The 16,659-nt window shown below is 40.1% G+C and overlaps 1 protein-coding gene across 8 annotated transcripts in view; it reads left to right on the forward strand.

Moving 5' to 3' along the window:
- The window catches only part of DTNA (dystrobrevin alpha), a 223,996-nt gene that overhangs the window by 186,588 nt on the left and 20,749 nt on the right, over window positions 1-16,659 (forward strand). For 6 of the 8 annotated variants that reach the window (XM_066562926.1, XM_066562910.1, XM_066562919.1 and 3 more), the window contains 4 exons: window positions 6,929-7,016; window positions 9,475-9,575; window positions 10,945-11,058; window positions 14,321-14,417. In XM_066562926.1, the coding sequence (XP_066419023.1) occupies window positions 6,929-7,016; window positions 9,475-9,575; window positions 10,945-11,058; window positions 14,321-14,417 (400 nt within the window). The remainder of the gene's footprint in view (window positions 1-6,928; window positions 7,017-9,474; window positions 9,576-10,944; window positions 11,059-14,320; window positions 14,418-16,659) is intronic. The other 2 variants (XM_066562876.1, XM_066562902.1) reach the window with 1 other exon arrangement.

Here is a 16,659-nt window from a genome sequence, read left to right on the forward strand (position 1 = left end):
GGTGGACTGTGGCACTGGCTGCTATTCTCTCTACTGAGGCTTGCAAGGTATTGCCAAGTATTGCAAATAATTGCTTAGTTAAGAATGGCTGTGCAAATTGTTTGGGATACTGAGCTCCAGGCAGTGCAGGACTTGGTGGTAGTGCAGAAATCTTCACACAACAATAACTAAACAAGCCCATGTTTTCCAGGTATTCATTTTTGAGATCATTTATAATTTGTAGCTTCACCTTCCTTGAAAGTTAGAAACTGTAATAGTACTTAAATAATTAAATCACAATAATAGTTTTCTTACTAACCTAGTGAGAGAAATTAATTTTGATTTTTACATATGTCAGGCATTGCTTTTAAATTTGCCTGATTTCTGCATTGCTTGAATCCTTTATAGAAATTTTCCCTTCTTTCAGGGGTTTTAAGTGGGTGTCTTGAACATAATTAATTGTTAGAGCTTTGTCTCATAAACCCATCAGCTGTCCTGGCACTTGAGATGCTGGCATTGCAGCCCGCCACGCCAGGGAAGGGAAATGCTGCCTCAGCTCTTCAGTGCAACAGAATTCCATAGACTTTGCAGCCTTGTACCAGCAGAGTGGTGAGCAGTATATGGCCCTAGAAAATGTGGTGCTGAGCAGAAAACTGTACAATGTTTCTATCAAAACTATGATCAGGAGGTTTATTTTGCTCATAGCAAACCCTTCAGTTTCCTGTGCTGCCACTCCAGAATATTTCCTGGGTTAGAAGAATGTCTCCATTTACTCCAGGATGTAGGAGGCAATAAGCAACTTTATTTAGGAGAGTGAATGCAATGGTTCTCTGCAGTCTTTAAAATTTCACTTCTGCATGTAGCCCCTGTTGAAAATAGGAGTAATTTGCCATGCCCAGTGGATAAAAAAGTCTGCCTCCATTCTCCTGGATCTGCTTCTCTACTCTGTAGCCCACTGGAATGTGCCAGTGGTGGAGGGTTGAAAAGGCAAACTAGGTTTTAGTGAGGAAAATAAAAACCATTTATCCTTTAAAAAAAAAAAACATTTTCAAGAGGAATTTCATTCCTGAAGAAGCACTTCCAGAAATCAGGCTTATTGAGCAATATTGACACGTGGATGTGAAAGCAGGCTCTTGGGGGCATGTGTGTGACCAGGCATTGCCCACCCATGACTGAGGACAGGAATATGCTGCCACTCAGTCTGGTGTGACAGGGAGAAGGAAATGTGGCCCTGGCTACCATGAGTGACTTACTTGATATGATTGTTCAGGAGGGGAGTGAAGAATGGACATGGTGGTGCTAGGCTGGTTTGGCAGGCATAGCATTTTGGATGCCATGTCTAGGATTCATTTAGCTTAGTGAGGGCTTCCAGTCCCTCCTGAGACCCCTTTGTGAGCACCTCCCCTCATCTGTACTGTTTTCATCCTCCAAATTTTATTCTTTCTATTCCAACCTGTTCCCTCAAGGCTCTGAGCCAACATCACCAACTCATAGCACCTTTGTTTCCAAATATACATATACAAATCATATGCCATGATATTCAACATTTATTTGGTTTTGAGAAATGAATGGGGGAGTGACTGACAACAACCTTAATTGTTTAAACAACTGATGCAAAGCACAGTACATAACATCTGATTACTGACATTAAATCACTGCAGTCACGGCATCCTCAATGAGAAACAATCTCAGTTATTTGTATAATTAGATTTTGACAGAAACATAATCTAGAGGGACAGTAGTCTTAGTCAAGCATCAGACCATGCTGCATTGCCATTTTCTGCTTTGTTGGACCGAGACTGCTAGTAGAGAAATAGAATGGTTACATTTTGGTAAAAACAAGAACAAAATCTTGCCATCCTAGAGCTCCTGTGTGAAGCCAGTTTCCAGAGGAATAGGTGAGACCTCTGCAGGAAGCTCAGCTGCTGCATCTCAAAGTCTGGGGTGGCATCTTCAGGCAGAGCTGACCTCCTCCTGCCCATGCCCCAGAGTGGCTGGATGCACTTTGCTCAAAACCCACACATTTGTTCCAGGATGGTGCTGAGTTCAAGTTACTTCACCCTGCATCTTAAGGAGGTTTGGTAACCTGAGTAAAGCATGCAGTTAACCAAAATGAGGTGGCTTCTGCTTTAGGGGAGGCTGCAGCTGGCCAGCTCTGCTGTTCAATCTGCCTGCAAAATGCTACCTGCACATCCCCAGACATCAGATAACTCAAGTGCTTCTGGCAGCCAAAGCTGAAAAGAGGAATGATTGTAGCTGGACCCTTATCTGCAAGAAAAACCTGCAGAGATTCTTCGTGAGCATAATACATAAAATTATCTGAAGAGCTGTATAGTAACATTTAAAAACAAAACAAGAGTTGAGGTTTTTTAGATACTGAGGCTAATTTATAGCTAATCATCAGTCTAATATAACCCAGCATAACTTTGTTTTTGTTTGAAGTGCAGCTAGTATTTATATTTTGGACTTTATAGGATATTTTTAATTAATTTAATTAATTTTCACTGCTTATCTTTATTTTTCATCTCCAGTTATTTGATACTGCAAGTAAAAGTACAAGTTTTCCTTTCCTTCTACCACAGGCTAATAAGCTACTTGAGGGTTTCTTAGAAGCCAGTACTCCAGAGCAAATTAATAAAAAATAGGAAGAATTAATTCATTATTTATAGTAACTGTATGGGTAGAAAAATTAGCCCTTAGGCAGATGTTTTGAATAGTTTAATTGCAAAGTCTTTTTTAGTATTTAAAACCAATATTTGACACTTACTTTAGTTTATCTTTAGTGTCTGATTCTTAAAAAGAATTTTTAACTGCAAATAATTTCCATTTTTGTAAGATAGAGACTTTGCCTAGCTTTGAATAATAATTCCATATATTTCAGTCTTTTTCTTTTCAGGTACAGAAAAAATAAGAAATTGAAAGAGGTTTTTGGTTATTTTGGTTTCATAGAGAGCTGTTTTCTGGGGGTTTTGTGTTATACTGCATAGTACTATGTGAATTCTACTTCTATATAAAAGTGCTGTACTATTCTAGGGTATATTTTAAAATGTTTATTAAGGGGGTGTGTAGAACTCTAGGTGGGAAGGCTGGTTTAGTCTTCCTTGGAAAGAGGAAAAGCATTCAGAGACCAGTTGCTACAGAGGAAATGTATAGACATTTAGCTCCCTTGAACAGAGTTCAATTTTGTGATTATTCCCCTATAGCTGAGTGGTATTTTGGTGGTAAAATCTCAGTCATTCTAAAGTAAATGGCAAATTAACAGTAGTAGAGGACTCAGATGATTTGTCTTGGTTTAAAGTGTCTTAAAACCAAGCCAGTTCTGAAAGTGTGGCAGTTAAACAGTCCTCAGAGAACATTTGGTGTGTTGCTGTTATGCAACATGTTTTTGGTTTTTTTTCAGCCCTAAGGCTTAGAAACGGACCTTTTAATTTGTCCATATTTTCTATAGCAAATTATTTATTAAGGAGGGGTTTGTAGAATAAGAACATGTCATGAAGACTGCACTGATACTTGTCTTGCAAAAATTTCACCAGAGACTTTTCTAACCAGCGGTGACAGAGTTGTAAAACCAGCAGGGAACATCCACATCAGCTGTTGCCAGCTGCCTACTGCAGAATAGGCTGGTCTGACACATCTGAAGCCTGAGAAATAGAAAGATCCTCCAGAGTCACTCCTTTGCCCATAGGTTATCATGTTTTTCATCCTTTGCCTACAGTTTTGAGATCCCTTTTTTTAATGGAGCTGCCTTAGACCACAGAAGTCCCCTTGTGCAGGTGCTAATATTGGATATTCACTCTACATCTGAATGGTGATGGGTGCCAGACCAATTCTTGCTAATAATTATAAGGTTTTTAAATAAATGGTCACTAATGGAGAAGCAGTGATTTTTAGAAAAGAAGGAACAACATTAGGATATTTGTATGCAAAATGTCCAGCTTCTCTCAAAAGGATGCCCGAGTCATTCCCCTGGGATCCCAAATTCTGCACACACATTCATAATATTTTAAACCTTTTTTGTGCAGTTGTCTTGCTGTATCACTGAATGGTTTTCTGTGAAGTTGGTGAAGTAAAACAGAACTGAATTATGGTAAATCTGAGAACTCTGAGACATAAAATTCTTGGCAGTTGAGGCTAATGCTGCTGTGCAAACTTCTGTGCTTAATGGTCACATAGAATAGGTATATTCCAGAAATCCATTTATCTCAGACATTGAAATTTAATTTTCAAGGCTTTGGGGTTAGTGATTTGCAGGACTCATAGACTAAATTTGATGCATTGCTACATCTACTTTATGACATCCACCCACACATAAATATATATCAAAGACATTAAGTACAAGTAAGACTCAAAAAGCTGCAGTGGCTTGGTTCATTCAGTAAAGCAGTTGGCTTAGGTGTTAGCTCACATCTCAGAACTCTGGTGCAGATTGGGTTATGCCAATAAGTGGAACCATAATCCATTTTTCCAAGATGGATATGGCTGCACATTGCCATAAAAAGGAGAATTGATGCTGAATACTTGCTGTCTTCACAACCATCTGTTAGGATGCAATGTTTTGGTCATTATGGTAAAATTAAAAATTAATTAAACTGTCATAAAAGTAACCCCTATTACCCAGTTTACATAATTTTATGTATCTGCAAGAGTTGCTCACCCCTTTCTTTCTCTGGGTGACATACTAGTACAGTAAGCATGAGTATGTAAGAAGCAGAACTGTGTAAATTTAGAAAAATGCCTTTAGCTTTGGTCTTTCCCAGAGGTATATCAGTTTCCCCACCAGAATCTAAGTAAGTATAAAATTAGACTGTGTATGTAACAAAATAAACATAACCAAAACCAGAAAGTCAGTGTTCATCTACCACCAGAAGTCTTACTTGCAGTCTGCAGGACAAGTTTTATTTACACAGAACCTCTCTGTGTCTCACTTTTCAGAGCTTTACTGTTTTTCTAAACTTCATGTTTGTGGTCTCACAGGTTATTATCAGAATGAGAAAAAGATGATGTTTGTCTCTTTTCTCTTGCATCACTAAGCTGTAGCAAATCCACATGACACCCAGCTTTAGTTTCATGATCAGTGAATACCAACCACTGCTCATCTTTCAAACATAACTTTTAAATCCCAGTGGATTTAATAAAGCCAAACAACACATGTGCACTCTAGTTCCCTGAAGGACACGGGGATATGAACTCACTGAGAAGTTTTAGAGAAATATTCCTTTTAAATATATCAGTTCTTCAAAAGCAGAGCTTTTGGTACAAGTGTGATTTTCCTCTGGAAGGCTTTTTGAGTTCAAGGTACAATTTCTGGGAAAAAAAATCAGAATAAAATCCCATGCCCAGACTCTTTTGAAGCTTGTTTGCCAGCAACCAGTTACATGCCCAGAAGAGCCCGTGGGCAGGGAGATTTGTTCCTGTTTCCCTTCAGCCAAAAACCATTATACAGTAGCCAAAGGATAAGAAAAGAGGCCAGACTTGCCTCTGTCTGGGAAAGTCCACAGGCAGCCTTGTATTCCACATGGCAATTCCACATTCCTCTCACCTCTTCTTAGGCACTTCATTTTTTCTCTCTTACGTATACTAGAAGTAATGCAGTATAGGATTCTAAAGCTCAGGATTATCCAGGGTCAACTAAGTCCTTTTCAGATTTCTGAAAAGTATTTCTGGTTTTGTTAGTTTTGATGTTTGTCTGCAAACTTCTTAATGTTTAAAAATAGTGAAGACTCTCACTATATTACTTTTCCTGCTCATCTGACTAAATAATAGCTTCCTCTTAAAATAAGGACAGTTGGAAAAGCATTAACCTTAGAGAAATATTTGCATGTTATATTCCTGGGGGAGAAAAGATAATAAGGTGCAATATTTTAAAGGAATTCACCATATTTACTGTTTAGTTCTTACACTTGTTGATCACAGTCACTTGGCACTGTGAAGTCTTACTCCCAAATAGCAAGAAACCAAGAAAAAAAGAGAAAGCCTGATTATAAATTCCTAGGTCAGTGATCTATGAGACCTTAGGAAGTGACCTGCAAAACTATCCTAAACACTGTTTTCTGGAGCAAATATCACAAAGCTTCTAAAGTTTTTCTCAAGAAACACCAAGGCTCCTGCTAATCCGATGGCCAAAAAGTAATCTTCCAGGTGATATGGTAACATTGTCATTATATCACAAAGGTTCCATATTCTCCTTTTCTTACTGCAAGAGTTTCACATCTCCTTGATGTTTCTCATGGACAGTTCCTCTAAGCATTGATTCTTCTTCCTCCTCACAGTAGCCAACTGAGTCAAATTCCCCTCTCAACCAGCCACCCCACTCTTTTATAGCACTCTTCTTCTCATTGGCTACAGCTGTGGCCTGTTAAAGTCAGGCCTGTTCCTAATCTCTAATAATTGGCTCAGCTGCAACTCCTTAGGGGTAAGATTACTTTCTATACTACCTTTATTTTCTTATATTCTATCCCCCTTACATGACAAAGCTGAGTTGCAAAGTAATGTGGACTGATGGTCCTAACCACTTCCTGACCCTTTTTGGGCAGAGTAGTCTGCAAGCTGCACCCTGTACAGCCTTTACTGTGGGCTGCAGAGCACTGCTGTTTTCTCCCTAAGGGAAGGTGCTACCCAGCCCCTTAGAGCTGATCTTTCCAGGGAAATTCTCTCCCATTTGCTCCATTAACATCAGCTGTTCCTAATTTGGTGACGGTTTGCTCCTTTGCTCTGACTGATGTATGGGGGTGTGAGGTGGTGGCTGGCTGAGGCAGAGGGTGTTTCTGCCTGGGGGTGTGAGGTGGTGGCTGGCTGAGGCAGAGGGTGTTTCTGCCTGGGGGTGTGAGGTGGTGGCTGGCTGAGGCAGAGGGTGTTTCTGCCTGGGGGTGTGAGGTGGTGGCTGGCTGAGGCAGAGGGTGTTTTTGCAGTGTATGAACCTCTCTTCCCATTTCCCCCTCCCTCTGAGCAGCGTCCTTGACAGTGCAAGTCGGCTGGATGAAGAGCACAAGCTGATCGCTAGGTACGCAGCAAGGCTGGCAGCAGAAACTTCTTCATCAGTAAGTGTTTTAATTAAAGGAAGGTACTTTCCTTCTGTTGTGTTCCAGGGGCTTGGCAAGATCAGGGAAATTACATCTGACAGTCTAATGATTAATGGATTATTTTTCCCTGTTCTTTTCATCAGAGGCTGTTATGCTTTAATAATAACACTTTTATGCAGTCCATTGAATCCAAAGAATCCACATACTAATGCATATAATCTATATACTAATGTAGTGGCATTTAAATAATTGCATCAAAAGGAGTCTGACATCTTGAACTCAGGAAAGACTATAAAATATTGTCTGGACTAGCTTTGGTTAAAGGTTAATGATTTACTGCATTGGAAAAATGGTGTGGTGAATCCATTTTACTCTCTGGCTCGAATATCACAGCCACTAGGACCTTAAGTACTAAGGATATTAAAGAATGTTCTTCAGCAGGATGACTGTAATGACCCCCTGCATTAGCCCTGGCTCCCATTTTCATTTCAGAGCAATGATTATTCTGTTCTCTGTGTCCAAAGATAGAAGGTGATGACAGGCTAAAACCTCACTAACTGCATTCAGGAACAAGAGAGAATGAAGCAGGAACCTTATCAAAATATATAAAATCTTAAATGGTACATTAAAGGTCAGCCGAGCTACTTTTATTTGATCTCAGACCATTTGATAGAAGAAGGGTCCATGAATGATGGTTAAGTGAAAAGCAGCAGGTCTGGAGCACCCAGAAACATTTTCACACTGAAATTTTCACACTGTGGGGTCAATTGAAAGAGTGAAATTGGGCACCACACATGTGTAAAGACACTGAGTCACATTCAGACCACATGAAGATGGTTCTGCTGCCCTGTGCAGATGCTGTCACGGAGATTTCACACTACCTGCAGCTGCCTGGGAGGAGAGGAGTGCTCCTGTTCTGCGAGTCCAGCCCAAATCAATCCTTTCCAGACATGTGACACAGTGTTTCAAATTTAAGGCAACCTGTAGATGACAGTCTTATTCCTGAAAGACAGTAATTCTTTATGGGAACATGATTCCCCAGTAATAATGTCTCTGGTTAAAAATCAGTCGACATCAGTTCCATATAACATGTGTCCTTGATGTAGGGGAAAACAGTATAAACACAGCTGACTTGAAGGAAAATACTGAATTTCTCATTGCCATCCATCTTTGCTCTTTGAACAAAAAAGACAGAAGGAAGAGGGGGGGGTTTCTATAAAGAGAAATCTTTCCAAGCAAAAGACTGATGCTCAGTAGGGGCAGTGGAAATTTTTAAAGCTTTGGTGATAGTCATTCTGGATTTTAAGGAGCTAAATATATTGATAACAGTGGGCATTCAGGATAAAGATCCTGCTTCCTCCTGTATGAGTGATGACATCCACCAGTGTCTATCAGTTCTTTGCTCACTGTTCTGCTTCCCTGTAGTTGATGTGTTAAAATGTATCCATAGCAGAAAAGATAGTATGTGGTTATGAGGGAAACATACTGTCCTTTTCTCACAGACAATCCTAACCTTTGTTAGGCTATTGAAATAGATCTTCACCCTTTTTGAGGTTTCACCTCCTGGCAGAGGGGATGCCTGGCATCACATAAAATAACACTCCAAGAGTTACACTTCACAGGCCTTTTTGTGGTGATGAGTCCTCATATCACAGCAGTAACTCAGCAGGGTATTTTAAAATACCTGATTCTTTCAGGTTGAAGTTAGAAATAAATGGGTATCTTTCATAGTTGTGAAACTTCTAAATGTCCTGCTCTGTGTTGTCATTGTTACGATACTGAAATACAGAAGTATGAACAAGGAAAACAGCGATTGATTATTGCTGATGAACACGCAAAAAGTGCGTAGTCCAATGAAGCTGTAGTGAGCACTACCTAGTTTGCTGAGAGACAAATTCTCATATCATTTTACTGGTGGAAAAAAAGATTTTTCTGTACTTGAAGGACTGGGGAAATAGATTTCCTGAAGTATCATGAGAGCAGATAGGAAAACTTGGCCAAATGGGCCACACAGCCAGACTGAAAACTGAGCACTGCTTTCAAACTGAAAGTAAAACCGTGCTTTCAAGAGAGCGAAGCATCACTGCACTGGAAACACATCCCATCCTTTCTGGAGGCAGACACTGCTTTTTGCTTCAGTGTGCCCCTCTTGTCTGTAGCATCAATATCAAGAGCTACATTACAGCAACTGCCTGCAGCAGTGTCATTGCCTTTTATGATTGGTTCAGAGGAAGCTGCGTGAAAAAGCAGTGACTGACAGGATGGTAAACACTGAGTCTTATTTACTGTAGCACTTACTCTGCTTTTACTAGCAATGGTTCCATACTGGTATGAGCACAACATGAATGTTCTTTTTTTAGTGTAGGCAAGCTTGGTACTGCACTTTCTGTAAACAGATTTCACAGAACAGATCTGTGTTGAACTCGTGGTGCATGCTGGCTATTCCTCTTTCAATGCAGCCTTCTCTGTTTTACAGCAGCAGCCGAGTCAGCAGAGAGGGGCATCAGATATCTCCTTCACCATTGATGCAAACAAGCAACAAAGGCAGCTGATTGCAGAGCTTGAAAATAAAAACCGGTAAGGATCCGCTAAGTTCCTGGTTTTGTTCAGTCCCATATGTTACATATGTGTTTGTTTCTTAGCATTTTTTACCACCTGTAAAATGTGCTTATACAGGCACATACATTTCCCCCTACAAATAAAAACAGAGCACAAAAAGCTCCATACAATAGGATAAAGGCTATGAAATCCATAGCCACCCCATGTTTTCAGAAATGTACTGTCCAATGACATGATGTAATCATGGATGCTTTACTGTTTGCAGCTGCTGTTTGTTAAGAGTTTTTTAAAAAATTCTGTTTCAAAACCGGATTAACTTTCAGTTGGATTCTCAGTAGCACTATAACATGCAATGATAAAAGGATCAGTCACGCTTGTAATGTTATGCTCCCCTGCTTTTATTCAGGAAAAAGATGATTAAAGCTCTTCAGAACACAGCCTGCCTGGGAGAGGTTAGCAGGAAGATTAGCAGCAAGTTAGGCTGCTGATCAAATGAGACAGGAGGTGCAGATGTGACCGAGAGAGTGTCCAGGAGAAATAGGCCAGCCGGCCCAAAATAGGAGTGATGCCTGTTTGTTAACAGCAGAGAACCTGGCCCTGGGTACCAGACTGCCTGATGCCATGAAATGTATGGCAGCAGAGCTCTGCTTTTAGTGCTGGACCATAAAACAGAGGCTAGCCCAGACCAGATGGTTTCCTGTTTCAAACTCTGCACTGCCTTCTGTCACCGTGTAATGAGCACCACCAGCTCCAGTCTCGATTTGCCTTTCATACTTCGAGGCTGCCTCCTGACCGTCTGCTTCCAGCACATTGTGAAGAAGAGACAAAATTCACAAAGGTTTCAACCTTGTGCTGTGAAGCTTTGTATTAGCCTTTTGACAGTACTCCAGGGCTCACAAGCCAGTCGTAACAAGTCTTGTTAAAGTGCTTTTCTGTGAATTGTCAGCTGCTCTCACATCTCTGCTTCCATTCAAAGTATTTTAAAGGGCTAAATATTTTCTCTGATACCCCACAATGTCCAGAAAGGTTACTTCAATTTTTTTTAAGTTCATGAGGTGCTGGAAATGTTCATGGTGAAGAATTAAAAGGGAGCAGTTCTGTCAAGCATGGAGCTATTTTATGTCTACCTGTGTTTTTTGGGGGGGGTTTGAAGAATGATTTCCCTTTATGGCAGAATCCTAAGAGTTTATTCAGGAAATATCCAGAACCCTCTCCTGTTGCTGAGGGCTTCTTTGTTTGGCTGCAAACAAGTTGTTTGCATTTTACTTACATCTTCACTGATTTAAAGCTAAATACAGTCATGCTTCTTCACCTCTTGCAATGTCCAGGGAGCTGCTTTTGTGGAAAATTAATGACTTATTGTCTTCTGCTTATTCTCCTCCCCAAGAGAAATCCTGCAGGAGATCCAGAGGCTGCGACTTGAACATGAGCAAGCGTCTCAGCCCACACCAGAGAAGGCCCAACAAAATCCCACTCTCCTTGCAGAGCTCCGGCTCCTGAGGTAAGCTCAGGAGTAAAACCTCTGGCCTTGGCAGGGGCCAACCAGTCATTCTCAGCAAGAGAAGAAATAAAAGATAAGCCTGGCTTATGGTTTTGGAGGGTTTTTTAAGTAAGCCAATGTATATTTTTTATCCAGTTTTGGTGCAGCCCGTTGTCCTAGAAGTAATTAAGCTTATGCTTTAAATTGTGTGCATGTGAAATCTCACATATTACTCCTCTACATTAAATTAAGCATATGCATTAGGATTTTCAGAGTTAGGCCCTTAGGTCGTTTGGAACAGGTCCCCCCAGCCTGGTCCAAATGCCATTAATTATATGGGAAAAAATGTTCAGAACAAATGCCTTTACAAAGATTTCTAGTTTATGCTAAAGAAAATAGAGAACTACATGAAAATACAGCCAGAATTAGATATTAATCTTTGGAAATTTCCTCCATGTGTTGAACTCTAAGGAGAGGTCAGCTCTCTTCATGGTGCCAAACCAGGCTGCAGAATGATCCTCCTTGTCACATGGGGGCGTTAAGAGTAATATCATCTGCAGCTGCTGAAGATTTAGAGGATCCTTCCTCCAGTTATCCCACTGAGCTAAAAACATTAATATGAATGTGACTGCATGTTAGTTACAATACTCTACATGGATTTACTAATTTCCATGTATATCACATTGAAGAAGTGCAATTGTCATTGGCCCAGATCCATAGGCTCCCTGGAAGTCCTGAAGTTCACATTGTGAGAGCCAAACAGAGAATCCAATTAGAACTATTCAAAATGCTCTATGTGAATAGAGAAGAGAGTGTAAGCACTTTCTTTCCAGTGAAACAATGCAAGATTGCTCTGCCCCCTGACTAATGAACATTTTTTTGCCATTTAGCCACTCCTCACACAACTAATATTTTAGTGGTCTGATGCATATCCAAAGGAATTTACTATCAGAAACTGTGCTAAATTTTTTTCTTTACAAATACTTGATAGTTTTATTATGGAATTTTCCACACAAAAATATTTTTCTGATTCACAAATCATTACTTTGGCTTTCCAATCTAAATACAAATTAGCTTCTTCATTTCTATGAGGGATTTTAATGTGTAATTACTTCTGGAGATCTACAGGCAAGTGACATTGTGTGAGGCATATAACACTGACTGCCATGAAAATGTGTACACTGTAAAATATACCAATAATGTAACTCTTGTCCATCAAACTGGAAGTCCATTTTCAGCAGGTTTAGGAAATCAGCTTTTTATATAGTTGACTAGTAAAATTCACTACACTTTAAAAAAAAAGGAATGATGGTGTAGTGTTAGCAGGCTGACTACTTAGCTTTTCCCTCTTTTCAATTTTGATACACATATTAAAGCATAATACCCTTATTTGAATTTCTTGATATGCAATGTCCCTAGGGCACTGATACTGAATTCCTCACCTCTACCTTCTCTGATTTAATATGCAGTATGAGAATCAGAAAATAACTTTTAATCTCTGGGTCTGAACTACTTTGCATTCCTTCTGAAATATTCACCATTTGAAAGGCAAAAGTCTTGATTTTGGATTTACTGGGGAATTTTGACACCACCTCAAATTCCTAGACACTTAAGATGGCACAAGGCTGTTCTTATGTGTAAAACAGCAGGACTCAGGGTAGCAGCCCTGATTTATGTCTGTTATCCTGCTGATTTTTCAGGCTTGAAGCACTTAGGGGCTGTAGAGCAATTTAGTTCACGTTGTTTTAAGAAATGCTGGACTCTGTAAACCATATTGTGGGTACCTGTCCCACCAGCTTTCACAAGCTGCTGTAGTGTGTCACTCACTGAAATGAGGTCCTGAACACAGCATTCTTCACATTACCAGTGCTGTCTTGGAGACAGGTTGGAAAACCCCTTACTTCAAAGAATTTGCTCTGGAGTACAGCAGGAGAAACCCCTCAGAGGAGCAGTCTGCACAGTGCACACTGCTTAGCTCCTCTCTCCCTGTGGAATGAATCTAAAACCAGCAGAGCTCTGTACTAGGACCTGCCACTTTGACTTACACGGACCTTATTTTGGTTAAATAATAAACTCTGCTGCCTTTGTACAGTTCATAGCATTTCCAGCCATTACCTGTCTGGAAAAGAAAAGCCAACCAGGCATTTTGTAGCAGGAAATAGATCAATCCTTCAGAAGAGTAAATGCAACCTGGCAGTGTTACTATATGATCCTTTTATAAAGGTGAGGGATAGCACACATGAGCAGTCCTGTAGAAATCAATGTTGTCTGTATCTGTACTTGCTCACTTACAGTGAAGGCTCAAAATCAGGGTTTCATATTGCCCTAAATACAGGAAATCTACTTAAGTCTCATTGGTTCCAGTGCTCTTCCATTTAGGATTAAATTGTCATATTTTGTAGGTTGTACAAGGCTAGCAACATAGTGTTTGTATGTTACTTGCAATGCAGTAGAATATAAAATATATGCATCTTTTTCAGTAGTTAATTGTATGTATGATGTAATGTTCATTATATCATAACTTCCAGGAGGCAACAATTTTATTTTGTTTTTAGGTGGAGACCTCCCAAAATTTAGTAGTTTAATGTATGCAAGTGCTGTTCCACCATCCTGTGTAATGGAGCTGTGCAGAATCAAAGCTGTTCAGATTTATGGGGGCACAGAGGGACTGTCACACTTGGAGTGGCTCAGTATTCACTGTCACACAGCCAGCACTGGACTCTGAATGCAAAGAGCTAACTTCAAGCAGTTATATCTGTACTATGTGATAGGCTTCCTCTTGTTTTCAGGGGAAAAAATAGAAACAAATGCAGATTACTGTGGGTTTTTGTCTGAATTTCTGAACTCTCTTAGCATCTCTCATATCTCACTGTGTTCAGTGCCCCTGCTGTAATTTCCTGTCCTTCAGGGCATGGCTTTAATTTCTCCTGACAGCTAGTGAGGTTATTGACTAGAGAGTTCCAAAGCTAAAATTGCCAGGCATTTGCACAAGGGACTATAACACAAGCTTGTTTGAACCTCATTTGTTCTTTGAAGAAGGGTCTGTGTCAGTGTCTGTCTTTTCCCTAATCACTATTCAGTCCTATGAGGATTCCCAGTGAGAGGGAGCTCCTTAGCCTTCATGGAGCCACATTTCTAAGCCCTGTGCTGAGTTCATACTGTGTGTTTGCTTGCCTGTGGTCTGTAGGCATCTGTCCATAGTAGGGCTGGCAGAATGATGCAGTTAAAAGCTGCTGCTGCTGCTGTGAGGGGTAAGCCCTGATCAGGTCTCCTTGTTTCTCAGGCAGCGGAAGGATGAGCTGGAACAGAGGATGTCTGCTCTCCAGGAAAGCCGAAGGGAGCTGATGGTTCAGCTAGAAGGCCTCATGAAACTGCTGAAGGTAAGCAGCTGCACCTAGTACTGCCAAGGAAAATACAAAGTGAAGTGAGAAAGGAGAGGGAGGACTATGTAACCACAGAATTCTGCAGAAGCTGGCTGTTTCTACCCACTGTGAGACTGTGTCTCCCTCCCTTTTTATGTTTTGCCTTGGTCTTTTAATTCGAGGGTTTCAGATGATGTTCAGGTGATGTCATTCCTGTAGCAGTACTGCATCATCATTTTCACCTGCTGCTAAAAGGAGTGAGAAAAAGAAAAGAAACTGACACATAAAACAAGTTAACTATTAACTGCAAGGAAAAAACCTCAGTACTGTACACTATTATTCACTGCAGCTGACAGTATAGAGTCATTAGGCCTTTAACTTTGCACTTAAGTTAAAGTTTCTTTAATTGATTCAGTTGCTGGTTTTGTCAGATGAGTAATTTAAGAGCCACATCTACCTCTCTCAGCTCAGAGGTGCTTTCCCTACACTTGTTTCATTTTCAGGGATATAGAAGCAGGCCCTTGTTAAAGAGATGAAACATGTCTCAACTAGCAGTTAAGAACAAAGATATCAAAAAACAAGTGCTTTTTTAAACACAGGCCATCCACAGTAAGATGGAATAAGTGTTTTTATTTGCAGCCTTATTTTACCTGATGTACTTCAGGACAGATGATGCCAAAAATTCATATTGGAACAAAGCTCTCTGAGTATGACAGGAGACTCTTTACTTGTTGGCTGTGGCAGCTCAAATGAGTTCATGGAAATTCAGTGCAACTTGGGTCAAATATGGCTCAGATAAGAGCAGAAGGAATTTCACTGAAATACATTTAGCAACATGCATCCATTTAGATGCAACATGCATCCATAGATCCATTTGCGTCAAAGGATGGGTTTGTCACTTTTTGTCACTTGCCCCTCCTCAGACACAATGCACGACTTGGTGGCACCTCAGCAGCAGGGCCCACTGAAGAGCCAGCAGATTTTTGGGAGCTGGAACTAGGCAGGATACTTTTTGTTCTACCCATGAAATGCTGCAGTGCCACAAGCAGCAGTGAAGGATGCCTGCTGTTAGTCACTAACTGGACAAAGAAAATCTGGGGTAGGAAATGACAGCAGCTTTCTGCACACTTTGCACTGTTCTGCTGTTTCAAAGTGTGCAGAGGTGGGACATAACCTGGTCTCATATCTTCAACTATCTTGATTGCACCTTTAACCCTGTACTCCAGGGTTGGCTTTTTGTTCTTCACTTACATCCTGGCTCATCTCATGTGCTGATCCTCTTTTTCTTTAGGAAGAAGAATTGAAACAGGTAGCAAGTTACCTTCTCTTTGGATGCCTCACTAACTCCTAAATGTGATTGTGTTCCTGTGGTTTGTGTTCCTTCTTTTGCTTGAGAAGTGTGTGTGTGTGTTCTTTTGACCAAAATTAATATTTTGCAGTTCTTTCCCACATTATTGTCTTGGAGCAATTTTCACAATGAACCATCTTAGTGCTCTAGAAAGTGAGTCGTGGCTACAAGGAATCTTTTCCTCACTCCTCTAAATTAAAACATGTAAGCTATAAAAACCACACCTCAAATGTAGTGAAACCAATCTAGAATATGAATTCAATAGATAACATTTTGAAAATGTCATGAGAAACTTTGTACTTTCAAGAAAAGCATAACTGAGCTTAAATTAGACAAGAGTACCAAGTTTGAAACCTCATTTTATCCAAAAAGTCAGGGCATAGTGTGCACATCTTTAAAAGTTGGCCTTGATGCTAACAGTCCTATGAGTCTTCAGGGAAATAAATGTTTCCTGCAACCTAGATAAAAAGAGGAAGTATTTAGATTAATAATAGTAAATTTTAGAAGATTTAATTGTTTCTGAGCTTTTCAGTATTGTAATGGATCTTAGAAATATATTAGTCTTTAAAAAAAAGGCACTTCTCAGATAGCAGTCTGATTTATGAGTTCAATAAGTGTTTCATTTTAACAAAATGCACTTCCTCCTGCTTTCATCAGCAGAAGTGCAGTCACAAGTCTGATCTGTTCTGTCTGTGATACAGCATCCAGAGTTTGTAGGTAATGCTCACCTTCATAAAACCAACACTTGCCTAATTTTTGTAGAGTTACACTCAAAAAAATAAATCTGCCCAAATATCACCTCCGTGTAAGGGCTGTCTTTTTTGATTCTGAAGATCTGTTCACAAAAGAGAAGCTTCCAGTGTGACAGGAGTTACCTTATCATATAAAATGTTCACTGGACAGTGTAAGTGA

This window comes from Molothrus aeneus, chromosome 1 (assembly GCF_037042795.1).
Source record: "Molothrus aeneus isolate 106 chromosome 1, BPBGC_Maene_1.0, whole genome shotgun sequence".
Classification (NCBI taxonomy): Eukaryota; Metazoa; Chordata; class Aves; order Passeriformes; family Icteridae; genus Molothrus; species Molothrus aeneus.